The following is a 26,609-nucleotide window of genomic DNA, read 5'->3' as shown; positions in this document are numbered from 1 at the left end:
CAACAGATGGCCCATCACAGAAATAAGCAATTTCATTGTTCTTTTTAAGTGCCTTCTATTACTGTCCATGAATAATCCAAAGGCACTGCAGTCACTTCCAGCACGCCAGCCTCTGCTAACCTTCCAAACACAAATATTCCTGCTTAAAAAAAAAGAAAGAAAGAAAGAAAGAAAGAAAGAAAGAAAGAAAGAAAGAAAGAAAGAAAGAAAGAAATCCAACCCTGACCAGGATGCTTAGTGCAGTGCTTTAAAACAGCCTCTGGTGAAACCAGAAGCGTAGCTCATCGTGCAGATAAAACCAGACATAAAATAGGGCCAGCGAAACTACGTTAGGCAATAGGAACACAGCTACTTGTCTCTTCTAAAATTATTTCTTGTTCAAATCCATAATCAAAAAGTCCACTTAACGGCCACTTTTAAAAGAGGCTTTTACAGTTCACAAAAAACTCAGCAATCAGAGCGGGGAAACTTCACACACAACCTAATGAGGATGAAGACACACAGAGACCCTGCGGCTGCTGAAAGCTTCCTAATCCCTCAGGAGAAGAGCACCCTTACCAGCATCTCTAAGAATCTCAGTTACACGCTGCCCGTCCTGTGCCTACTAACTCCTCACCTTCTTAGCTCTCCCAGTGACAGGATGCAGAGACGCCTGGGAACCTTCCTATCTGGTCTAGAAACGTGACCAACTGACTCCTCAGAACACGGCCAGTCAAACCTGAGCTGCCCAGGTCTAACCCATTTCTCTCTTCGGGGCCAGATCGTCCTGATGATTTCCACACCTACCTGAACCAAAGGGAACCGGGAGGAAGAGCAGGACAGGGGGGTTCTTTTTGAGTTAAGCAATGAGTTAAAAACATTATTACCTAAGGGAAACTACTGGAAATGCCTTCTATAAAAAGACTCCTGGAACTTCAAGTGCTCGCTGAAGAAGAAAGACTGGGGAGCTCGGTTTGAGCTCAGGATCACGGACAAATTTTTGCTTTCACAAAAACATTCATAGAGAAAGTCCTTTACAAGCGCTTAAACACCAGTGGCATTTCTGATGAGGGGACAGGAGGAGCTTGCAAAATTCAGCAGTAACTGAACTTTTAAATTCCTGTTTTGAAGCCAGGTCTAGTTTCTCCGTATATTTACTTTACAGTGAAAAATCAATGAAATGTGACTCAATATTGGAAAACAAAGGCAGTCCTTTGATTACGTCCACGGAACAAAAAAAAAAAAAAAAAAAAAAAAAAGGAAAAAACAGCTTTTGTGCCCCGAGGTTCAGAGCAGAACATTCAGCTGGTAACACAGTACAAAAACTTAAACCAGAAATGGATGAAGCGGACAGTCAGGGTTTGCGGTTGGGTTCCACGTAGCTGCTTTTACATTATGGAATGTTTCTGTGCTGGCTGAGAAAATTAACTTGGAGGAGCTATGACTAATTAATAAAGCAGGAGTCACCCAGTGCAGCTGGATGCCAGTGTAGACTCTTTGATCTTGGCCCCGCACTTGCCCCGCCTTGCTGGGGAACAGTAATTTTACAGTGTAAGTGAACAGAAGACAATTGGCCCCACATTCTTGGAGAGCTGGGGTGTTCAGAACCCAGCATTTCATTACCATCCGGAACAAAAGACAAGGCTACAGATTACTAAGAAGAGTAGTCTGCGAGCAGAGAGTTGGAGACGTTTCATTAGCATTAAAGAGAAGAGATCTTTATGACCTAGAGTTGCCTTCCATCCTGACTCACTTAAAACAAAAGTAATTCATTTCCATGTATAAGTGCTTGCATCCCAGTCACCCGCTGATTGGTACCCACCACGGAGAGACTGACAAACATAAGCATGCATTATCAGTAATTAGTATTAGCACAAAAACAAGCACCTACTTTTTATTAGCCGTTTTTAATAGCGCGCCTGCTTCATAAAAATGGCTAACAGTATCTGCTGAGGGATATTGATGGCTTACGGAGAATTTACACAGAGGTCTGCTCATCAAAACGCTTGTTAAAAATGCTGCTTTTGGAAGACATGTCTCCCTCAGGATTCTGATGTTTTCAGAATCATAAGCAGTTTAGCATATTCAAAGAGTACGTGGTTTAGCAGGTAACACAGTTATAGAAAATGCAATAAAGATTTGAAAGAAAGCCTTAAGAACGAGGTATCCTTTAGTTCAGCCTCTAAAACACACTGAAGGGAAAAAAAAAGGCCTATGCAGACACATCCCTAGCCAAGCTAAGACTGGGGTGGCACTCGTAATAAGGATGACGAAGAGAGAATTTGCTCTGCAAAAAGTGAGCTAAATGATGCTAAAACCTCCCTAAAGTCAAGAGCACAGGTAGAAGTGTCCTTGATTCTGAAGAGCAATAATTCCCATGTGGCTCCCATAGAGCAGGCACCACATGCATTCCCTCTACCCCAAAAGCCAACCACATGTATTGAAACCAGCAAGACTAAAAGAATGACATGCTTCAGTTCTAAGAGGGAAGTGGCAGTTGCAGACACACTGTCACTAAGAAGAAAGCACCTAAAAAGTCTCCTTCAACAAATCCAGCAAGTACCATACTAGGCTTAAAGACTATTAGGTTCTGTTACTAAAGCATTGACCAAAACCTCACCTTGCCAGATACTTAAACACATAATACAAGACTTTGTGTACTAAGGAAAATACATAACTTAGTGTTCCGACTCAGAGCAAGGGTGCTGGATTTGAGCTGCATTATCTCAGTGGCCACCAATTAGTCATGTAACTTCTCTCTCTGACTGGCCATTTCCTCATCCATATAATGACAGCAATAATAATACCTGTTGTAAAACTTTAGTAAGACATATGTTAAACTCTCAAGAAACATTAGGGATGGTTATTATATACGTGTGTGTGTGTGTGTGTGTGTAGTACATATACTTCATAATAGTAATGCATTGCTATACTGAATTCTGATGGCAAACGGAAGGATAGATAGCACATACAGTACATGGGCATTAGGGTTAGCAGTTAAGAGGAATTCCTGTTCTTTCAGAGGACCCTAGCTCAGTTCCCAGAACCCAGGAAAGGAAGCTCATAGGTGCCTATAACCCCAGCTCATGGGGACCCATGATTTCTTCTTACAGACAACCAACTTATGTCCATACATGTACACAACTACAACTAAAATAAAGCTTTTGTTTAGAAGAAGAAGAAGAACAACAACATCAGCATCATCATCAGCATCATCATCATCATCATCATCATCATCAGCAACAGCAGCAGCAGCAGCAGCAGCATAAGGGCCGACAGGATGGAGCATTACTTTGAACCCCAGGATTCAGGAGACAGAGGAAAATGAATCTGTGTGAGTTTGAAACCAGCCTGGTCTACAAAGCAAGTTTCAGAACAGCCAGAGGTGCACAGAGAGGCTTGTCACAAAGCAAACAAAAATGAACAATAAAACCACATAGGCACACGGAAAACACACAGATAGTACCAAACGTTATAGAACATGTATAAGGAGCTGAGATGCAGCTTGTAGATGAGTTGTCTAACATGCAAGAGCCCTAGCCATAATCTCTAGCACCCCCAAAAAAAACAAAAAAAAACAACAAAATGAAGAATATACATGACAGATAGAATGTAACATTCAAATAAATAAATAAGCAACACCTCAAACGTTTCATAAAAGACTAAGTTAACTAGTAAGTAAACATTGAGAAAATGTATATTGATGCATAAATAACATAAATTAATAAGATATCATATCCATTTATTAACAATTAAAAATTATCAGAAAATTCAAGACAATGACAGGAGAAAATATGGGCTGAAGTTTTAGTTTTCAGGGCCAATAATTCTGATTTTGCTTGAAAGGTATGATACACAAGGGTAGTAATGTTTAATCAGGGAATGCTGTAAGCAAAACTTAATGGGCCGTTTTGGTGGAAGTTTGGAAGACCAGGATGCCAAAACATGGGCAGTAAAGACTGACGGACTGCTCGTGAGGTTTAGGCAAAAAGGACTCTGTTAGGAACTGGGCTAGAGGCCATTTGGGCTAGAGTCTCGCAAAGCATGCAACATCATCTGCTCATGTCCTGGAAATGTCAATTTAAGTGAGGCTGACTTCAAAGCCAACAAGCTTTTAATTCATTGGGGGGCGGGGGAGGGAGTCAACCCTGCATAGCATCCAACTGTGGCACTGTTATTGTTTGATACCAGGTTTATAGTGAGAAATCAGAGCAAATAAATAAATAAATAAGAATAAAAATTAGGTTCAACTAGGCAAAGAAAAGAACATGAGCACATATAAAGCTGTGGACAAGGGTCTGGAGAGATGGCTCAATTAAGAGCACGTTCTGCTCTTGCAGAGGCACCAGGTTTGGTTCCTACCACCCATGTGGCAGCTTACAACCATAACTGCAGTTCCAGGAAAACTGGTGCCCTCTGCAAGCACCAGGCACACATGCAGTGAACGTAAATTCATGCAGGCAAACACTCGTTCACTTAAAATAAAAATAAATCTTTAAAAAACGCAGGGGAGGCTGAAGGGATAGTTCAACGGTTGAGCACTGGCTGCCCTTCCAGAAGACCTGAGTTTGATTCTCAACACCCACATGACGGCTCACAATAATCTTTACCTCCAGTTTCAGGGGATCTGACATCCTTTTCTACCTCTGAGGGCGCCAAGCATGCATACATAGACATACGCTCAGGCAAACATCTATGCAAATAGAATACAATAAATGAAATCTTAAATAAGCAGATGGCCAGCTGTGGTGAAGCAGTCCCTGAATCCCAGTTCTCAGGAGGCCAGAATGCATATGGATTCCTGTGAGTCTGGGGCCAGCCTGATCTATTAGAGTCCCAAACCAGTGAGACCCTGTCTCAAAATAGATAAATAAATAAAGTGGTGGATAAGGAATGGATAAAACTGTGTAACTATTTAAAAGAGAACATCGTTAAAGAGAATCCTCAAACCCTGACTGGGACGATGGGAAAGATGCTTTGAAGCAAGACCTCAACCATCAAAGCTTCCAATATGAAAAATGAAAATATATTTGGAAATCCAGTTCCTAAATAATAGTGCCTGAACAGATAGTGACAAAGAAATACCTGTATCTAAAAGCATTCCCTATACAAGTATTTCTCTAGTTAGATCGAATTCATAAAAAACATAGGTCCAAGGTTCCTGACAAGCTTGTAGATTAGCTACTTATAGACAAGCATAGTTTATTTAGTCGTGGGACAGAAAAGGTCCTGTGATATGGAGCTAGGCATCTGGGATAACTACCAAACCAAGTTTGGATGAGACAGGAGATGACACATACCTCCATGATTAGTATTGAATGAGATTGTCCCATAGGCTCATATGGTTGAATGCTCAGTCAATGGAACTGTTTGGGAAGGATTGGGAGGTGTGGCCTTGTTGGAGGAGGTGTGACATCAGGGGTGGGCTTTAAGGTTTAAAAACCCAGGGCCATTTCCTGTTAACTCTCCCTCTCTATGCCATGGTTGTAAGCTCCTAGCTACTGCTCCAACATCATGACTGCCTCCATGCTACCCACCATAATGACGATGGACTAACCTTGTCAAACCTTGTCAAGCCCTCATAAACTCTTTCTCCTATTAGTTGCCTTAGTCGTGGTATCTCTTCACAGCAATAGAAAAGTAACTAAAACAGTCAATATGTACCAAGACAAAACACTTGTTGTTGTCTGTGTTTCTCTTATAAGACTAGGCTTGTTTTAAGTTCCAATGTTAACATTTTTCTCAATTCCTTCTTCCCATTAGTCAACCTTCTCAAATATAAACTTAATAGAGAGTACTCAGCCAGCCAAGTTCCTGTTAGGAGTTCATTATTTGTAAAACATTTTGATTTTGGGGAACTCTAGGACAGATACCTTGATTGGAGCCTTCCTTAATCAAAAACACAAAAATCTGTAACTGTGTTGATATAAAAACAGATATAGGGCTGGAGAGATGGCTCTGTGGTTGTGAGCACTGGCTGTTCTTCCAGAGGACCCAGTTTGATTCCCACATGGTAGTTCACAATAGTCTGTAACTCCAGTTCCAGGTGATGTAATACTTTCTTCTGACCTCTGTGGACAATGCACACACATGGTGTACAGACATACCAGTAGGGAAACTATTCATACAACTAAAATAAAAATGCATACATGTATGTTTACACACATACATACATATGCATGCAACATACTATGAGATTTAGGGGTCTGAGGAGATGGCTAGGAATGCTTAACTGTCTTACAGAGGACCTAAGCTCTTCTCTCATCGCTCCTAATGGGCTCTCACAACTGCCTGGAACTCTAGTTTCAAAGGATCTGGTGCCCCCTGGCCATGGTGGCCATCTATACACACATGGTACATATAAAGTTATGTAGGCAAACACACATACATAAAAATGAAATAAAATTAATATGGATATAAATATATACAGACTTTGTTCACTACTACATGTTTATTTTATCCTTTGAATTTTAAAAGAAACCAAGTTAAAACATCTTTAAGTTTCCAAAAGTGTCATGGGCCCCGGACACTGTGCACACTGTGCCTAATGGATACATCAGCCCTGCTAGCTTTTCAAGATCACTTGCTTCCCACATCCAAAGTGCAGTAGCCGCCTAGATCCTTAGTGCTGTTTTTCCAAAGCTCCCATGCCATAGGAATATGACAATTAACCTCTCTGGATGTTTCTAACTTCATATTTTAATGTCAAAGGTAACAACTCTTTTTTAAATTATATTTCTTTATGTATTTACTTATTGTGTGTGTGTGCGTGTGTGTGCGTGTGCGCGCACGTACACACACGTGTGCATGTCAGAGTACACATGTGGATGCCAGAGGATGGACTTCAGCAGCCCAACAACTCTTTTTTTTTTAATGTTATAAATTATTATTAGTGTAAACTCGAATCACTAGGCTTGAGCACAGGGATCTTTACCTGCAGAACCAGCTCAACACACCAAAGATAAAGATTCTTATATGGCACCTGGGAAACTCTTAATACCTCTAGAGTCTCATCTCATAATAGAAAAGATGGTAATTATATTATCGAGCTAAACACAGACATAAAGACATTTTTAAAATGAGTCATTTTTCAAAGGTTGCATAATCAACATATCCTTGATGCTTAAATAAAAGATTAATGTTAAAAATAAAAATAAAAGAGTCTGGGGAAATGGTGCAGCAATTATGAGCACCTGTTGTCCTTGCAGGGGACACTAGTTTAGCTCCCAGCACCCATGAGGGGTCTCAAAACCATCTGTAACTCAAATCTTAGAGATCCAATGCCCTCTTCTGATCTCCATGGACACAGCAGCTAAAATGTGCAGATGCATAAGACAAAATAAGCAAATCTTTAAAGTGAAATAAAAATTAACTACACAGACTAACATATTTAGAACTGTGTTAGTTAACAGGATAATAATGAAAATGAGAGGACGTGGCTCTTTCTGACTATGGTAGCTAGAAAGAGAGTCTCCATAAATCTCAGGCATTTGAATACTGACTTGGTCCCCAGTTGGTGACTATTATAAAGGATTGAAATGTATGGCCTTGCTAAGGGAGTATGTCAGGGGGGTATGGCCTTGCTGGGGGGAGCATGTCACAGGGTGGGGAGTATGGTCTTGATGAAGGGAGTATGTCACTGGGGGTGGGGATTTGAGGTTTCAAAGACTTGTGCCATTTTGAATTAGCTCTCTGCTTCCTCTTTGGGTTTCAAATGTGAGGTCACAGCAGTTGCACTAGCTGCCTGCTACCTGCCACCTCCAATCATGGGCCATTCCTATAAGGTGGCCATCCAAATACACCCTTTCTTCTATGAGTCACCTTGGCCATAATGTTTTAGCACAGCTATAGAATCCCTACCTATACACCAATCATCATGGGCTGACATTCTCAGAAGCAGTATGACTGTTAGTCACAGTGCCATCTTCAGAACAGCCAGATGAGATCCTCTCCTTCTGCATCTATTAGTGTGCTTAATTTAGCTCTTTAGAGAAGCAAAGAGTGCTTTCTCTTCTGGAAAAACCTTGTCTCAGAAGACCTTTGTCATTCTAGACTATAACGGTGAATTGGCAAACTGTCTTAATATGACTGAAGAGGAAAAGAAGAAAGATCCCTTCTTCCACAGTGGTTTGGGATTCATGGCTGCAGAGGGTTAGGATCCATGACTACTGAGTGTGGCAGTAGGCAGGCACTGTGCTGGAGCAGTAGCTGAGAGCTCACATCTTGATCTGCTAGGTGATCTGCTAGGAGGCACAGAGAGCTAACTGGGAATGGTATGGGCTTTTGAAACCTTAAAGTTCACCCCGCAGTGACACACTTCCTCTGACAAGACCACACCTCCTAATCCTTCTCAAACAGTTCCACCACCATATTCAAACATACAAGTCTAGGGGTACTATTCTCATTCAAACCACCATACTTTATCACAAATTGTACCCTGAGCTTAAAATGAGGTTGGCTTTAAAAGTCAAGTGCTACTTTACAACTGTACTACATCTGGTATAAAAGAAGGAAAACATACCATTTACTGTAACTTACAAGTCAGCACACGCCTCCCAAGATAAGTTAGCATTCAGGCTTTCTGTGCAACACAGATTCTCTGTTCTATCTTTTCTCTTTCTCCTCCTCCTTCTCCTCCACCTACTCCTCTTTCTCCTCAACCTCCTCCTTCTTCTCCTCCTCTTCTTCCTCCTTCTCCTCCTCCTCTTCCTCCTCCTCCTTCTCCTCAATCTCCTCCTTCTCCTCCTCCTCTTTCTCCTCCTCCTTCTCCTCAATATCCTTCTCCTCTTCCTCCTCCTCCTTCTCCTCCTCTTCTTCCTCTTTCTCCTCCTTCTCCTCCTTCTTCTTTCAGGTACCACATAAAACATAAACCCAGGGCTGGAGAGATGGCTGAGCAGCTAATGCTCTTTCTGCTCTTGAGGAGGACTCAAATACAGTTCCCAGCACCACAGCCACCTGTGACTCCAGTTCCAGGGATCTGACACCCACAAGTGTGTACCTGGGGGGCAGGGTGCACCACACACATACACACACACACCACACACACACACACACACATTCTCTTTCTCTCAGTGACCACACAGAAGCAGGTCTCAATTTATCCTGAGTAGGCCATGGTTTTAGAAACTCTAAAGAAGACAGTAAAATGAAGTAGAAACAGAGAATATGTGAAATTGAATCATAAAATAATGAAAATACCAGGAGCAAAATGTAAATATCCATACATCATTAAATATGCCACTCTGGGCTGGAGAGAGCTCAGCCGTTCGGAGTGCTTGGTGCTCTAATAGAGGACCTGAGTTTCGTTCCCTGGACCCAAGTCAGGCAGCTCACAGCCACCTGAAACCACAGCTCTTAGGGGACCAATGTCAGGGAGTATGTGGACACTCACCCTCATATACACATCTCCATCTGTACGCGTGTACACACGTGCACTAGCACACATACACACGCAATTTAAAATGAAAAAAATAAATCTAGAAGAAGAGAAAAATCTCCACCTTACCTGAAATTCATCAAAACATAGGAGACAAGCTTCTTGGCTGATTTCCTCGGCTATGGGAGCTATCGGGTCATATGACTTAGCCATGAATCCCACCTTCCTTTTTGGCAAACTCTGCTTAAGGCGATGTATCCCTTAGGTGTTTGAAATAAAATGGACAAAAGTGTTGTATTAATAGAAAAATTTAAGGAACCAGAACGTATTTTTAATCTCTAAATGAAAGTTAACTTGGATATAAAAATTAAGTTTAAATTCCACATGCAATGGAGTTTAATCACCCCGATTTGATTATTGGAAGGAGTTGCAATATGTCTACTTCAAAACATGTTATTCGAATAGTATAATCTTAAAGCTGTAACAGAAACTCAAGAGTCATCCGCCTCATGTGGAATCAGTTTATGGGCGGCAGTGACAGGCGGCCATCCGTGGACTGGCTGGTCCTGAGGTTGAAGAGCAGCCTAGGAAGTGCACTCCTTGTCCAGCATATCTAATCAGAATGTTCTCTTGTCTACAACCCAAAACTCGATCCATCCCTGCTTATTCACAATATTCACACCAAACACTAAAAGTGCCAGTGGGGGCAGTGGGGGGGGGGGGGTAAGAGGGCCACAGAGGTGGGGTGGGGGAGGGTGGGGGAGGGGGAAGACAGTGTTTTTATTCTAGGGAGTTACAGCTGATAGGCAACGGGTACAAACAATGAAATGATCTACAAACAAGAGAGATAGGCAAGATGGAACACACTTGGACCCCACTAATGGAAGGTGATGCGGAAGGATCAGAAATTATAGCTGGCTGTCTCAAAAAGTAAACAAGAAGCCTGGCATGGTGGCGCACACTTTTTATCCCAGAACTCTGAGTCCGAAGCAGACAGATCTCTGAGTTCAAGGCCAGCCTGGCCTACAGATCAAGTTTCCGGACAGCCAGGACTGCACAGAGAAATAAATAAAAATAAAATAAATAAAATAAATTTTGTTTACTTCAAATAAACAAAATTAAATTAAATTAAGAAAAAACAAAAACAAAAAAAGATGGATAGAAAGACCTGTAAATGAAGCTATAAAATCTACATGCAAATGCAAACTGAGTGCCTCCAGGACAGGTAAGACAGTATGGAACCTAATCAAAAGGAACTTCCTGAAACAGGGCGGCTTTACCCGGTTCACCAAGCCTAACTCTGCTCTAATTGTGGATCGCTGAATTGATCTTAAGAATGTTCCCTAGATTCCCTCCTTTTTCCCATATACAATGAAACAAAAGATATCAAAAAAACAAAACAAACAAACAAACAAACAAAAAACCTTCATTTCAACCAAGAGAAAGCCTCGTTTCGTTTTGTTTTGTTTTTAAGCTTATGCACTGCAAAGGAAAATGATTTTGTAGTTGTTGCACAGAAAATTGCTGCTTGGGATGCCGGACTTACTTCTGTGCACATCCAGCATGAAGCCGTGAAAATGGACCCGCTTCTTTTTCTTCACTTCCACATACGCATAAAACATGTCCATCACCATTGTTTTTCCTGTACCTTAAAAATAAAGATAAAAAACTAAGGAATACCACTGAACAGAGCTTACACTGATGATTGCTCATTAGCTGGGAGACAACGAGGCTGCTCTGTCTCCGCTGGGAAGCCAGAGGCGGGAGCACTGCTCTGGTGGAGGGGAGTGCTTGTTTTCCCTGCTAAACTGATTGTCTCTTTCTCGTCATATTCCTGTTTGTGGTCAACACTGAGAGGTGTGCCCATAACCTGGCATGACCTTCCATCTTTTCTTCTGACAGACACTAGAATGAATTCATCTACTGGTGTCACTGCATAGTGGGCAGTGTGGGAAGTTCGGAAATTAAAAGAGAAAGGGAGCCTGCAGATTACACTTGACATGCTACCCTAACAACCTGCATTTGATCACACATACACACACACACACACACACACACACACACACACACTCACACATACACACACACCACAAACACACATACACACACACCACATACACACCACACACACACACACATTCTCGCATGCACATACACATACACACACACACACACCACACACACACATACACACACACCACATACACACACACCACACACATACACACATACACATATATCACAGGCATGCTCAACAATATAGATACAAATAAGCTTGTTTAAGGAAGTGAAAGTTAATAAATGCAGAGGAAATGGTCAGTTATAATACTTTATTCTAACTCTGAGAACATTTTTTTCAAAACTGAGCCCTACTTCAGAAACTGATAATCCGTCCTTAGAACTAAATGATCTAGTTTTCGCCACGTGAAAATGTCACTCCCTAGATGTACACTAGCAGTTGGGTGTCAGACACCTGACACAGGCAAGTGCAAACTTTCTTCTCTCTCAGAAACCTAGTGCCTGGTGGAGCAAAACAGGGCCCATAAGTCAGCAAGCCAGAAGAGCATACAGGGATCCTGTCCCCTTCCTCCTCTCTTCCTCCTCCTCCTCCTCTTCCTCCTCCCTCCTCTTTCTCTTCCCTCTTCTTCTTCCTCCTCCTTCCTCTTCTTTCTCCTCCCTCCTCCTCCTCCTCTCCTTTTCTCCTATCTCTCTCTCTCTCCCTCCCTCCCTCCCTCCCTCCCTCTCTCTCTCTCTCCCTCCCCCCCCTCTCTCTCTTCCCCTCCCTCCCTCCCTCCCTCTCTCTCTCTCTTCCCCTCCCTCCCTCCCTCCCTCTCCTCACCCCTCCCCACATACACACATCAGGAGATGCAATGCGATTACTAAACTTCAAAGGCAACTCAGCAAGCAGGAAGGCACAGACCCACCTTGCGGCTTTCCTCCACTCCTGAAGACATCAGTCCCAGCCATTTCAACACCAGGTTTTTTTTTGTTGTTTTTGTTTTTTTGTTTTGTTTTGTTTTTTGTATGTGAAAATGAAATTCCCAGTCAGACTTTTCATTAAAAAAAAAAAAAAAAAAGGTTCATTTAACTTGAAAAGTAACTCTTTGCAAAAGCTTCAGTACAGTACTTCCGGCTAGAATGAGCAACAGCAGATTCTCAGTGAAGCAGTAAACTTTCAAAATCTACTCATGTAACACTGATCCAGAAAAGCTCCTGAAAAATCTAATCAACAGTGTGAGGAATATGTACTTGAGCATGGCATGTGTGCAAACTCTCTTCAAATAGGCTTAACACAGAGCAGGGCCATCGTGTGAGCTGGAGCTAGCATAAATTGCTGAGATAAATGAACAAAAGGTAAGAACCACAGCCTCTCCTCATGATACCTAAACTCGTTGTTAACAGTGAAAGGTGAATGCTTCTGCGATGGCCCAGAGGTTAAGAGCACTGGCTGCTCTTCCAGAGGACTGGGGTTCAATTCTCAGCACCCACATGGTACCTCACACTCATCTGTAACTCCAGTTACAGGGGATCTGACACCGATCGGTCTTCTTGATGATTATATGCATGTGATACACAGAAATACATGCAGAACACTCAAACATGTTTTATTCTTGAAAATTAAAAAAAGAAAAGTAAAGCCTGAGATGCCCTGCCCCACAAATACTCCTTAAAAGAAAGTGGCAGTTATTATATGGAGTAGACAAATTACATGTCCAGACAAACAGGACATGGAATCAAGGATAAAGAATGACACTGCAAGGTAAGATAATCAATTCATGAAAAAGGTCGGAAACCGTGGGCACTGTGGCCCTCACCTGGGATCCCAGCCTACAGAAGGCTGAAGAGCCAGCACCATGAGTCACAGGACAGTCTATCTCAAAGGGGCTCCTTTCCCGTCCCACAGTTCTCCTAACTTCCTGTCTTTTAGAGGTAATTTCATGAAAAGCTTCTGTTAGAGTGCAACACCTTAAAGTCAACAGGAAGGTATCCTATTCCACAAAGTCAGAAAAGGCAGCAAGTGGAAAAAGAAATGTAATAAAATAAATTTTAAAAATTAAGAAATCAATAACCCAGGAGCTAAATCACTAAAGCCATTAATGTACACATATATGTATACATACATACACATATATGCCCATATATACACACACATATATACATATATATTACATTAATATATTATATAAGTTGTTACATATAACATAATATAATTATATTACTAAATACAGTAATATACATTAAAGAATATGTATATACATGTGTATATATATTTAACATATATGAATGTATGAAATGAAACACAAAGTAACGGCTGGAAGCAGCTGTCACAGCGTGTCACTTATGTGAGTGTCCTTAAGGGACCTTGTAGACACCTTACTGGTAGATATTCAAGTGTCTGGTTTCAATACCATCTCCATCCAGGCTCTAGACAGGTATGTAACAGGTCTTTGGGGGACCCCAGCGCATAGAGCTATTCAACCACAGGTTACTGTGGCACACACCTAAAATCCCAGAACCCCAGACCAGTCCCAGCCACACACTGAATTTGAGGCTAGCTCAGATTAAATAAAACCTCATCTCAAAAGCCAAAGCAACAGCAAAATAAAAACTGAGTTACTGTGTGCGTCTGGTGGGCACAACAATGGCACAGCCGACGGCTGTACCACAGGATGGCAGGCTCCCAAACTAAACACAATACAACTGCTACCCAGCAACTCCAACTGGGGTACAGAGAATAGCTGGGAGGGGAAGATAAGCAAAGCTCTGTGCATCAGTGTTCGTATTACCATTATTCACGATAATGGAAGACGAAATGGCCCAAAACACTCTCCGATAAGTGGACAACAACCTGTGGTATACACAGGAGAGGGAATATTATTCAGCCTTTAAGAGGAAAAAAATTCAATACAAAGAATATCCAATTTTAAAAGAAGAAAAAAATAAAATAAAACAGGAAAAAGACTAGGTTCCAATCCAAAAAAGGGTGGGGGAGAAAATTCTGGTGTGATTGGAATTTTTCTTTTGCCCCTAAGAAAAAATTTTAGTTTATTCATGATACATTCATCAAATTACCTCACTTCAAACTAATAGCTTATAAAGTTTATTTTAAACTATACGGATGGCTTAAAAATGGGAAGAACATGAAACCAAAGACTGTAGGGAGACAATTCTGCTGTGGGGGACAAGATAGATGAATCCTAAAGATACTTTAATAAATAAAAGAAGCCAGATATGAAAGAGACTCCCTCTCTGTGAGGAGCCTAGAGTAGGCAGAACAGTGGTCTCCAGGGGATCCAAGGCCAGAGAAAATGGGGGAAGTGGGAACTAGAAATAAACTTCCCAGAGAGCAGTGGCTTGACTGTCTATGCACTACATTCCCAAAGCGACCCACTGCCTGGCACCACACCCACCAGGTGGTAAGGACAAAGCTAGGGGACCTGGGAAGAAATGGAAGGAGTCTGACACTAAAGTCTACAAGGCTCACAATGTTGCTTTACTCTCTAAGAATCATAAATTAGACCTGGTGGTTTCTCAAGAGAGAATTGCAGGGGTCAACTTTGGCAATCTACAGCTTTCAGCATTCAGTCAAGCCCTAGAATAAGAAGCTAACAACAACTCCTAGAGAACATCCCTAGTGGTTCCTCCTCTCCCTGCAGACAAAGTTGTAAGCAGTGCCTCAGAGGTTCTACAGTTCCGTGTGTTGGTAGAATGCACAAGGCTGCTCTAGGTAAGGACCATAGGACAGGTGCTTCCCAGGATGCTCTGGGTAAGAACAATAGGACATGTGCTTCCCAGGATGCTCTGGGTAAGGACCATAGGACAGGTGCTTCCCAGGATGCTCTGGGTAAGGACCATAGTACAGGTGCTTCCCAGGATGCTCTGGGTAAGAACAATAGGACACGTGCTTCCACTCTCTTCCTACATCCCAGACAGATCATCTACTCTGCAGGCTCTAATAAAGTGAGAACTGGAGTTCCCAAACAAGGAAAAGAAGAAAGGGAGGGAAAGTTGTACCTATGGTAAAGATTCTACAAGGCTAAATGACTAAACTTCAAGATTAAAATGTTGCAAATGAGAGCTAAGTTAACTCAGCTATTTTTAGTCCCTTTGAAAGCTATTTATTATCCACACCTATATCTGACCTAACATCCTTGTGACTATTAAAACTTTAAAACTTATTAGCTGATCACTTGCCCTAAATTTAGGAATGTTACTAGGTCTCAAACTTACCACAGTTGTCTTGTCTGGCTGTGGCCCCACCAATGTGTTTATTTACAATTTCCTTTGTTCTGCAACTACAGGAATCTTGTGTAAGCACTTCCGAAATGGAGTGCAGTGTTGGGAAAGCTGAATCTGTGTTTTTTAGGCCCCAGCAGCTCATTTGGCTTCAGAAAACAATGGTCTCTTTCTATCTTAGAGCTAGGAGATGAGTTTTTGCCTAGACAGTAGTCTTCTGGTCAAAGGCTTTCGACAGAACCAGAAATATGCCAAGAGTGGGGGCACACACCATCACCACCACCACCATTAGAGACTTTCAGCCTCTGGATGTAACAAGCTAAACAGAAATACTATTACTGAAAACAGTTTTTGTTGAGGCTCGGTCTGTTGCTATGACTTGTAATGCTAAATACTGGCCCCAAGGTCTGGTTGCCCCCAGGGATGAGGAAATCTTCACATACATCAAATGATGCTATGTAACTGTGGTGGTTTGAAGATGCTTGGCCCAGAAAGTGGCACTATTTGGAGGCGTGGTCTCATTGGAGTCAGTGTAGCCTTGTTGGTGGAAGTCTGTCACTGTGGGGGTGGGCTCTAAGACCCTCATCCTAGCTGCCTGAAAGTTGGTATTCTCCTAGCAACCTTCAGATAAAGATGTAGAACTCTCAGCTCCTCCTGCACCATGTCTGTCTGGATGCTCCCATGCTTCTGCCTTGATGATAATGGACTTAAGCTCTGAACCTGTAAGCAAGCCCAATTAAATGTTGTCTTTATTCGAGTTGCCTTGGTCATGGTGTCTGTTTATAGCAGTAAAATCCTTTTTTTTTTTTTTTTTTTTTTTGTGAAGTTGGTAACAGGAATGAGGTATTGTTGTGGTAGGTCTGACCATGCTTTTGTCTGGAAGAATGTGGATTTGGGAACTTTGGATTTGGAAAGCAGTGGAATGCTTAAAATGGGGCTTAATGGGCCATCCTAGTAGGAATATGGAAGACTTTGTTGCTGAGGGTGATTTGAACTGTGGAAGCCTGGCTCTAGAGGGGGAAAATGTTAGTGTGTGGCTGAAAGACTGTTCTTAGGACATTTTGGTTAAGTAGTTACTGCTTTGTGTCGCAGTCTGCTGGAGGCTCAGGTGAAAAATGTTAAATTAATTGCATAACAATCCAGTTCAGACTCTGCTGTGGTTTAGACTCATGAAGAGCATTATAATGAAGTGTAGCAAGCTTAGGAGAAAAATACAAAATGAGTAGTTTAAGTAATAAAAGGGCACCAGGAAGGGAAACGGAGCTGAATCCTGTGTTAAAGGAGATAAAAGGCAATAAAAAGATTAAGGGAACGGTGATCTCAGGACAAGATCCCACCCACCTAAGCTTACTGTTTGTGTTCACAGTTGAACAGAAATAGTTTGGACTTTTAATCTGGAATAAAATATAAACTAGAAGTAGAGGGAACACTTGTGGTCCAGATCTTGAGGCTGGAAGACACAGACTTTTGATCCTGATCTTCAGGAACAGTGTCCATGGAAAGCTTAGGTCCAGGCATGGTGGAACACGCCTTTAACCCCAGGAGACAAAGTCAACCAGATCTCTGAGTTCAAGGCCAGCCTAGGACAGAGTAAGTTCTAGATGAAGAAAAGCTTAAATTCAGGTGTAATGGTACAAGCCTTTAATCCCAGCAATTAGGAGAAATAGCCATACAGTTCTCTAAAGTTGAGGTCAATTTACCAAGCAAGTTTCAGGACAGCCAAGCTTAGTCACTGAAAGAATTAGAAAACAGAAAGCTAGTAATAAAATAAGGGGGACCAGACTAGAGAAATGACTCAGTGGTTAAAAGGTCTGACTGCTCTTCCAGAGGTCCTGAGTTCAATTCCCAGCAACCACATGGTGGCTTACAATCATCTGTGATGAGATCTGATACCCTCTTCTGGTGAGTCTGAAGACAGCTACTGTGTACATACATTCATAAAATAAATAACTCATAAAAAATGTTAGAAGAAGAAGAAGAAGAAGAAGAAGAAGAAGAAGAAGAAGAAGAAGAAGAAGAAGAAGAAGAAGAAGAAGAAGAAGAAGAAGAAGAAGAAGAAGAAGATGACGAAGAAGGGGGAACCATGTTCCAGCCCCAACAAGCAGCAGAACTCAGCAGCTTTGGCCATGTGGCTCTGGCTTTAGAGTGAATTAACAGAAGGGACAACTAGGACAATTGATGATGCTAAGCTGGAGCTGAGGAATTAGCTGTGATTAAGAAGAGACCAGTATCACTGAGGTGAAATCTTCTGAAAAGAGTTTTTTGAGAGTACAAAGAAGCTATGTTCCAGAGGTAACCAAGGCTGCAGCTGTACTTTGTAATGTGTAAGAGTCACCCAGGCGGTACTGGTATTGAAGGCATGAAGAGGTCATGAAGAACAGCTGAGGTTCAGTACTATGAGAGGCCAGGGAAGGCCATTGGTGAAGGTGCAGTCTCAGTTGTACATGATGGCCCAGGACTGAGGAGTCATGCAAAGAAGTTGAGGCTTGGCACCATGAAAAGAGCCTGTGAGAGGCATTGGTGAAGCCTAGTTTCAGTGGAAGACCCCAGTGTATTGGAGATGCCAGTACCATGGAATGATCACCAAGAACAGCAGCATCAGTGGAGTAGAGTCACTAGAGCCTAGAGTGTTACAGGGGGCAGAGCTAGAAAAGTAATGCCAGCCCTTTGGAGGAGCCCAGAAGATCATGTGTGGATCCCTAAGCTGTGAAGTTGAAGTTCACTTCAAGACCCCAAGATGAATCTTAGAAGAGACTTTGAACTTTGGAATTTTAACATTAAAACTGCTATAGACTATGGGGACTTTTGAAGTTGAAATAAATGTATTTTGCATTATGCTATGTTTAGGTATGGCCTCCCCAGACTCATGTGTTTGAACAAACCTTTGGGAGCCAGGGAATAGAATGTGATGGTTTGTATATGCTTGTCCCACTGAGTGGCACTATTTGGGGGTGTGGTTGTTGTAGTAGGTGATGCCTTGTTGAAGTAGGTATGTCACTGTGGGTGTAGTTGCCTGGAAGACAGTCTTCTCCTAGCAGCCTTCAGATGAAGATGTAGAACTCTCAGCTCCTTGGGTACTGTGTCTGCCTGCTTGCTGCCATGCTTCTGGCCATGGTGATAATGTAAGCCAGTCCCAATTATAAGAGTTGCCTTGGTTGTGGAGTTTATTTTCAGCAGTAAAACCCTAACTAAAACAGTAACCTTGTTCCTTAACTTAAAACTATTGGTTGAATAAAGATGCCTACAGCCTATAGTTGGGATAAAGAGAGGTAGGCGGTGTTTGGTCCCTGGGCTTGGGGTCTGAGGAGGACCACAAGGATAAAAAGAAGATCTGAGAGGAGAAAATGCCATGGGGTAGGTGAGTCATGAAAATATGCCCAAGAGGGCTCAGTTGGATTTAAGAGCTGCCCCGATGGAACATGGAGGGAAGTAGACACTCATAGCTTAGAGGATAGAATCTGTTCTAGTTCTAGTCTTTAAAGGTTTATTATAAATATGAAGGGTTTGTATCTTTTATCTGGAAACTGAATGATCAAAGGCAGTGTAGAAACCCCTGACAGAATAAAATATACTACACGTTTTCTTGAAGGTTGAGCTACAATGTTAATCCACCAACTTAAATACCAACCCTCTGAAGATTCCCTGAATGTAGGGTCCACCCAAGCCCCTCATTTCTACCCATCTATGAATAAAGAGTACACAAGACAGTGGCAAAATGAAGGGTAGCAAGTGGGGTTAGAAAGCAGATACCCTCCTTCCCAGTAAACCTCCCTAGATTTAACAGCTGATTCTTGAGTCCAAAATGGGAAGGTAAAGAATAACAGTTTATTAGTGTGGCATTCTGAGACTATTTTTTCCAGCCAGAGAACCCCCCGAAACGAGAATTTGACACCTTTTATTACTACCCCTTTTTTGAGTATTCTAAACCTGCTCTTACCAACAAAAGTTATCTCACTTCCTAGTTTAAGATTGGTTTCTCTTCCCCTCTGTATTATAAAGGTATTTTAACCAACAGTTATGTGCTCCAGTCTGCACTGTACATTCCCAATTATATTTATACTCTCTCTGTCTCTGTATCTGTCTCTGTATCTCTGTCCCTCTGTCTGTTTCTGTTTCTCTGTCTCTGTTTCTGTCTCTCTGTGTCTGTCTCCCCCCACCCCTCTCTCTGCCTCTCTCCTAGCCTCCTTCTCTTATACCCTCTTTGTTTTGTTTGAGACAAGGCCTTACAACATAGCCCAGGCTAGCCTCAAGCTCAAGCCCCTCCTACCTCAGCCTTCTGAGTGCTAGGATTACAGGTCTCCTTCATGGCTTGTTTTTTCAAGAACTCTGATGCATTATTCACAGTGTATCTCCATTCATTTAGTCAGGCAATCCCAGCAGCCTTCCCAGTCTTGTTTGTCACGTCCTTCTGTTAAGTCTGTCCTAACCATCTCCATTTATGGATCAGTGGTTAAGGTATCAGGAACAACAAAAAGCAGAACTTTTGCAATGACTGAACGCGAAAGGGAATGTTCAGGAACTGTGATATTCTCCCAAAGAACAAGAGCTGACCAGAGTGAGGGCCAGGCCTCCAGGCACAAAACACTGAGGAGCACCCATCTGGAAACTCACAAAGACCAGCAGAGGAGCTGAGAAAAGGCAATTCTGCCCAATGGGCAGAACTAGGTGCGAGACTGAGGCTTAGATCATGAACAGAATGCGCATGGAAACTGAAAAGTAGAAAAGAATAAGCTCATTTTTAGAAAGAAGCAGGCTTAGCGGGCAGCCCAGTGGTCACCTGCAGATGACTTCCATCCTAGGCCGGCCCAGTGTAAAGTGTACTTGTGTCACACTTCTGCCTTACACTGCAGCCACAGCCATGAGCCACGAGTGGAAGCTGATGGCTGTCCCTCCCTCTCATGCCAGACTCCTCATCCTGTTCTCCTCCTCTCTGGGACTGAGCGGTGTGGACACCAACGTTTTCATCCCTGAGGGAAAGCTGCAGAAGGTCCTGACTGGCCCACCCAACACTTATTTAACACTTACCAACGTCTCCATAAACATACAGGCCCTTTGGAGGTTTGTTCCTTGAAAAAAGCTGCAAATTAAGAACAAATTACAAATTTTCTACCATGCAAATAATTACATATAATCATATATATACATAATGTTCCCAACCGTGCTATATATAGGACATCAACGGGGCAATTATATACAATAAGTAGAAAAAAAGTTGGTGTAAAAGTCTGTGAAGCAAAAACATTACACAGCCTTTAAAAGGGAGGTATTTTTGATAGACCCCCAACACAGATATATCTTGAGGACATTGGATTAGTAAAACAAGCTAGTCACATAAAGATAAAATACTTCTTGCCCATGTTACTCAGAGTAATAAAAAAAAAAAAAAATCATAAAGACAAGAAGTGGAAACCATGGATCCCGGGGTGGAGCAGAGCCGAGGAATCACTGTTCGGGGAACAGTGTCCCGTTTGTGTGACATGAAGGCTCGGGTAGGAGTGATACAGAGACTACGACACTGGTGACCCCTAAGCTGTGTGCAATGAGAACTGCCTAAGATGGCTGGCTCAGTGACCCGTCTCCAGATGTGAGCCACACCCTGCAGGCCAGGCAAGCCAGCCTTCTCCACTGTGCTTCCAACACACGCACAGCTTCCCTATGTCCCCTGAGAGCCACTATTCTTAAGACACAGCTGAGAACAGATTGCCACCTGCCAACACTTGAGGCTTTCTTTCTTTCTTCTGTAAAACATTGTTACTTGGTTTGCAACAAAAAAAAAAAAAAAAAAAAAAAAAAGGATTACTCCCTTAAACAATTCCAGAGCAATGTCATATTGAAACCTAACATAAAACATAAAAAAAATCAGTTTTTACAATGTGAGAAATATCTCTGTCTCTCTCTCTCTGTCTCTCTGTTTTGGTTTTTGTTTGTTTGTCTGCTTGTTTGTTTGTTTGTTTTCCAGACAGTTTCTCTGTGCAGCCCTGGCTATTCTGGAACTTGCTCAGTAGACCAGGCTGGCCTCAAACTCACAGAGATCTACCTGCCTCTGCCCCCTGTCCCCTGCCCCTGCCTTCCTGAATTCAGAGACTAAAGGTATGTACCTACTGTCCAGGGAGAAATCTTTTGACAGCAATTCTGTGTTAGGTAACTGGGATATCAAGGCCTGGGTAACTGCTGCCTGTCTGGACAGCCATGTTATGCTGTTATTACGGTTACAAGGAAACTTTCTTATGTGCTGTTACTAGGAAACTTTCTAATGCCAGTATTGATTACATATTCTGTTATGCTCTGTTCCTTTGGCACCATTTTGATAGACGTCAGTAGAACTGTTGTGTGTAGTTACCCACCATAAGCTTGGACCTGAACCAACCACCCGGCAGCACTTCCTGCACCTGTGTATGAGCTTTTATGGTTTTTGCTTTTATAAGATGCCCCTGGGATGGAGCCCAGCATAAGAGAGACACCTGCGCCAATATAAGAAGCCATTTGGAATAACACTTCTATTCTAAGTACGAATAGAGTAAAGTTTTAAGTTCCCAAGACGTCCCTGGGAACTAACATCCTACTTGGCAGAAAGATTCCTGTACTTGGGTAACTGACATCCTGGTTGGCAACTTAAAACTGAAATGGTCGGCAAGGCCAGTCCCCCGCCACAGCTGAATACCTCCACCAATGGGAACAGGATGAATATACAACAAAGACATGTCCCTAAGAAAGTCCCCCATCCCTCAACCCTGATTGGCGGAATAACTTGGCACGATGTTTGTGGATTTCAGGCTTTAAAGCTCTGCAGGATTCTGGCTCGTGGTCAGTCAGTTCCCAAGTCTGGTCTGTGCCCCTGATCGATCAATCCAAGGGCAAATGCTCAATAAATTATCACTATCTGACTGAGATTGGCGTTTATGTGGTTTGTGGGGCGACTCCTGAATCCCAATGTGGGGGCATTGTAATTCAAAATTCTTCAAAATTTGTTCTGTAAGAATAATTTTTATTGTTATTCCTGTTGTTTGTTTGTTTGTTTGTTTTTTAAAGACAGTATAGCCTTGTATCTGCATAGCCTTGGTTGGCCTGGAACTTGTTATGACGGCCAGACTGGCCTTGAACTCAAAGTTCCCCAGTTCAGGGATTATAGGTCATAAGCCACCACACCTGGAACAGCTTTTCTTTCTCTAGTATTTGTTGAAACCTGCTCCCCACAGCATAGCTGCAGCCACTTTGTTCCATGCCTGCCAGTCATTTTACACTGTTACCGACACAAAAACGTAGCTTGACTCGGAGCAGGGTCAAGCTGACCATGTGCCCTGTTGTGCTCTGAGGTTAGTCAATCCTAAGAAACTCTGCAACTGTAAGCTCCACTTAGGACCAATCAGAATAAAGGTCAGTTAGTACTGCTCTGTCTAGCCAGCCAAAAATAGCGTGAATCAGAGCCGACCACTGGGCAGCACTTCCTGCACCTGCAAATGAGCTCCGTGTGGGTTTCACCTTTGAACTGGCCCTAGGAAACATTCACGGTCACAGTCAGTCTAGGCTACATCCCTGATCAATCAGTCAGCCTTGGGGTGTGCATTCAATAAACCAGCTCTGAAACTCAGTGGTTTGTGAGGCAGTTCTCAGACTGCAACACTACTGTTCACATGATGCTATCAATAAACATTAAATACACGAAATTCAAGTTGGAAAAAACAACGATGTTGGAAGGAGGCTCCTCTGGGGCTCAGCAATCCCAGCAGCCGTAGCACTGTGTGTGGGGTGAGCACCTCGATGGCAGAGTACTTCCTGGCCAATGGAATGGCCAGGATGGCTAAGCAATTCAGGAAGAAGCAGTTATGAACCTGTCTTCTTTTTTTTCCTTCCTATCCAAAAACCCAATATGTTTTAGAAAGAGCACCTGTTAGATTTTTGTATGCCAAATGTGCATTTTATATAACATTGCTTTATGTATTTGAAAATATACTTTATTGATTTTTTTTTGAAAATTTATATTTACTTCCCATTCTTTCTCTTAAATTAAATTGAATTTGGACTTGATTTGGTAGATTTTAGGGGTGAGGATATTTTGGGTTTTGGTAGAGGGTCTTACTATGCAGTCCTGGGACTCTCTGTGTAGACCGTGGGACTGAGGGCCTGTAGCACAGTGTCAGGCCTCCATGGGACCTTCTGTGTTTTAAATGGCGAAGAGATGCTACTAAGTACCCATGGCCAACCTGCCACTTGGAGGCTCAAACAAGAGGCTAGCCTGGGCTACCTGTCTCAAAAAAAAAAAAAAAAAAAAAAAAACCAAAAAAACAAAAAAACTAAGGACGTGATATAGTTCTGTGGTTGACCTCTGCCCATTCACATGGTTCTAGATTTAATCCTAGCACCACCAAAAAAAATAAAAATTAAAAGCTGATAAACAAAATAGAGAAGTTCTGACCACTTTATTTAAAACCTGGATACCAAGTGACACATGCCTTTAATCACAGAACCCAGGAGACAGAAGTAGACTGATCTCCTGTGAGTTTGAGGCCAGCCTGGTCTACAAAGCTACTTCTGACACAGCCAGGGCTATACAGAGAAACCCTGTCTCAAAACAAAAATTAATTAAAGTAAAAATAAAACCCAGACACTGTCTACCATAAAGGCTAAGCACAGCCTGTCTAAGTGGCATTTACATGTTTATTGCAGTTGTGTGTTTGTGTGTGTAGGTGGAGGGGTGTGTGTACTTCTCACGCTTATGTTAAGGACAGAGGACAACTTTCTTTCGAGAGTTAGTTCTCCCCATCCACCATGTGAGTCCTAGAGGTTAAACTCAGGTCATCAAATATACCCACTGAGCTCTCCCACGGCCCCATAAATGATGTCACACACAACAGTCTGTCCTTGTTCTCAGTGAGCATGGTCCTCCCGGACCTTTATACTTTGTCTATCCTGAGCCCCACACATGCCGTACTTTGCTACATAGACTTATTGATAAGATATTGGCCATAACAGCCAATAATAAAAAATTATAAAATACACTATAATAAAACTATTTAAAGGTTGCAGAGGACTGGGTTTGATTCCCAGCACGCACAAGGTATCACAACCACCTATGTATTCTATTCTATGTATCCAGGAGGATCCACATATCTGGTCACCTCATATATCAGATATTCTCTCTCTCTCTCTCTCTCTCTCTCTCTCTCTCTCTCTCTCTCACACACACACACACACACACACACACACACATACACACACACACACGGGGGGGGGGCACGGGGGAGGAGAAAACACTCATGCACAGAAAATAAAATAATCCCAAATCATCTAGACAATAAAGTTCGCTAGTAAGCTCAAGCAATTTTAGATCCCTGTCATTTTCAGATAATGGATCCTGCTTCTCCAAGAGAAACCAGAAGGTGTCTTCCCTTATGAAACTGCGTCCTGATCGATCAGTCCCAAGGTGTGAGTTCAATAACTCTTCCCTGTGTGACTGAGATCGGTGAGTAGGTTAGATTGTAGGGAGGCTGGAAGCTTCTAGGAATAGGCCTAGGGTAGGAGACGGAGACGGAAAGGCTCCAAGATGACAGTCACTTCAGGAGGATAAAGTACAAGAACAGAGAACCAGACACAGCACCTTCCATAACATCTCTTGGATTTCCAGCCTCCTTTTTTCTTCCGAAAGTAAAATGTGGTCCTTTCCATCACCGTCCCTGAGCCTGTGGCAGACTTTTGGGCTGGTTAAGAGGGAAAGGCTGGGAGAGTCTGAAGCAGGAAGCTCCTGGAAGACCAGACTGCGGTCTGCTGAGGGCTCGGAGAAGCATAAGGCTGCTGGGAATGGGTGCTCTGAAGGCCATGCAGTAGGCAAGGAGAACTGTCTTGAGAACTGGAGTAGAGGCCGTCCTTGTTTCCTTGTGGAGCTCTCACCACAGCGGAAGAGGAAACCCAGTGAGACCAGGAAGAACACGGCCATCAGATTGGACTTTATGTGGGGAGAGTCTGAGGTAATGATGCCTCATGGTTCTGGGGTAGTCCAGCCACAGTGGAAACCCAAGAAGAAGACCCCAGCCCGTGAAGAATGAATCCAGGGTGGAGTCCAGCAAAGCCCCACAGGAGGGAAACATCAAAACGACGTGACGTCACCACAGCCTGGATTACGGAATATGCATGTCAGTTTGTTCTGTTAGTCTACTCTGTCAAAATCGCTTGAATCAGGACCGACCGCCCTGCCATGCTCCCTGCACCTGTATGAGCTCACTGTGGGCTCCTCCTCTGTAAGCTGGCTCCTAAGGCTGAGCTGCTGCCCTGATTGGTCAGTCTGCAGGGGGTGTATGTGTGTGCGCAATCAAAACAGCAGCCCTGTGTAACTGAAAAAAAAATACAGTTACAAATAGTTCTTAGCTAGTATAGAAGATGCCTGGAATGGCAGGTCCTCCTCCAGCTGAGAACCTCCATTCAGAGCAAGATGCTGCCTCCCCCAGCCCCGCCCATCACTCTCCCTCTCTTACTGATTTCCTGAACATTTTGGCTTATGCTCACGTCCTGGGTGTCCCATCGATTAGTGGGACAGTGGGAGATGGGGGTGGGGGGTGCAGTGAGGGGGACATGCCAAAATCAGAGTTTCAGACAGGAGCAAGAGATCAGGAAAGATTTACTGGAAAATTGCTTTTTGTCACTTGTCTCCGGGTGGCACAGAGGAGTACTTAAAAGTACTTGTTGCTAGGCCTGAGTTCCCAGCACTAGGGAGGGGAAGGGAAGAAGGATTAAAATCTGGGGCTGGAAAGATGGCTCGGTGGTTAGAGCATTGACTGCTCTTCCAGAGATCCTGAGTTCAATTCCCAGCAACCACATGGTGGTTCACAACCATCTGTAATGGGATCTGACGCCCTCTTCTGGTGTGTCTGAAGACAGCGACAGTGTACTCATACATAAAGTAAACAAATCTTTTAAAAAGAAAGAAAATCTGAATCTAGCTCAGGTTACCTAGCAAAGCCGGCATACTGATGTTGTAGATGTGCTTTCCAAACCGCTCCTTTGCTTTGACTGCTGCAAACTCAAA

General features: G+C 42.8%; 1 protein-coding gene across 4 annotated transcripts in view; it reads right to left on the bottom strand.

Moving 5' to 3' along the window:
- AFG1L (AFG1 like ATPase) overlaps positions 1-26,609 on the bottom strand; it is a 146,270-nt gene that overhangs the window by 85,800 nt on the left and 33,861 nt on the right. For 3 of the 4 annotated variants that reach the window (XM_080937873.1, XM_080937874.1, XM_080937875.1), the window contains exons 3-5: positions 20,618-20,669; positions 10,902-11,003; positions 9,485-9,615 (exon numbers count right to left, since the gene is read on the bottom strand). In XM_080937873.1, coding sequence (XP_080793999.1) covers positions 9,485-9,615; positions 10,902-11,003; positions 20,618-20,669 — 285 coding nt within the window. The remainder of the gene's footprint in view (positions 1-9,484; positions 9,616-10,901; positions 11,004-20,617; positions 20,670-26,609) is intronic. The other variant, XM_080937876.1, reaches the window with a different exon arrangement.

Source organism: Micromys minutus, assembly GCF_963924665.1.
Source record: "Micromys minutus genome assembly, chromosome: 25".
Taxonomy (NCBI): Eukaryota; Metazoa; Chordata; class Mammalia; order Rodentia; family Muridae; genus Micromys; species Micromys minutus.
The sequence above is the reverse complement of the archived record's forward strand: the minus strand, read 5'-3'. Positions and strand labels throughout refer to the sequence as shown.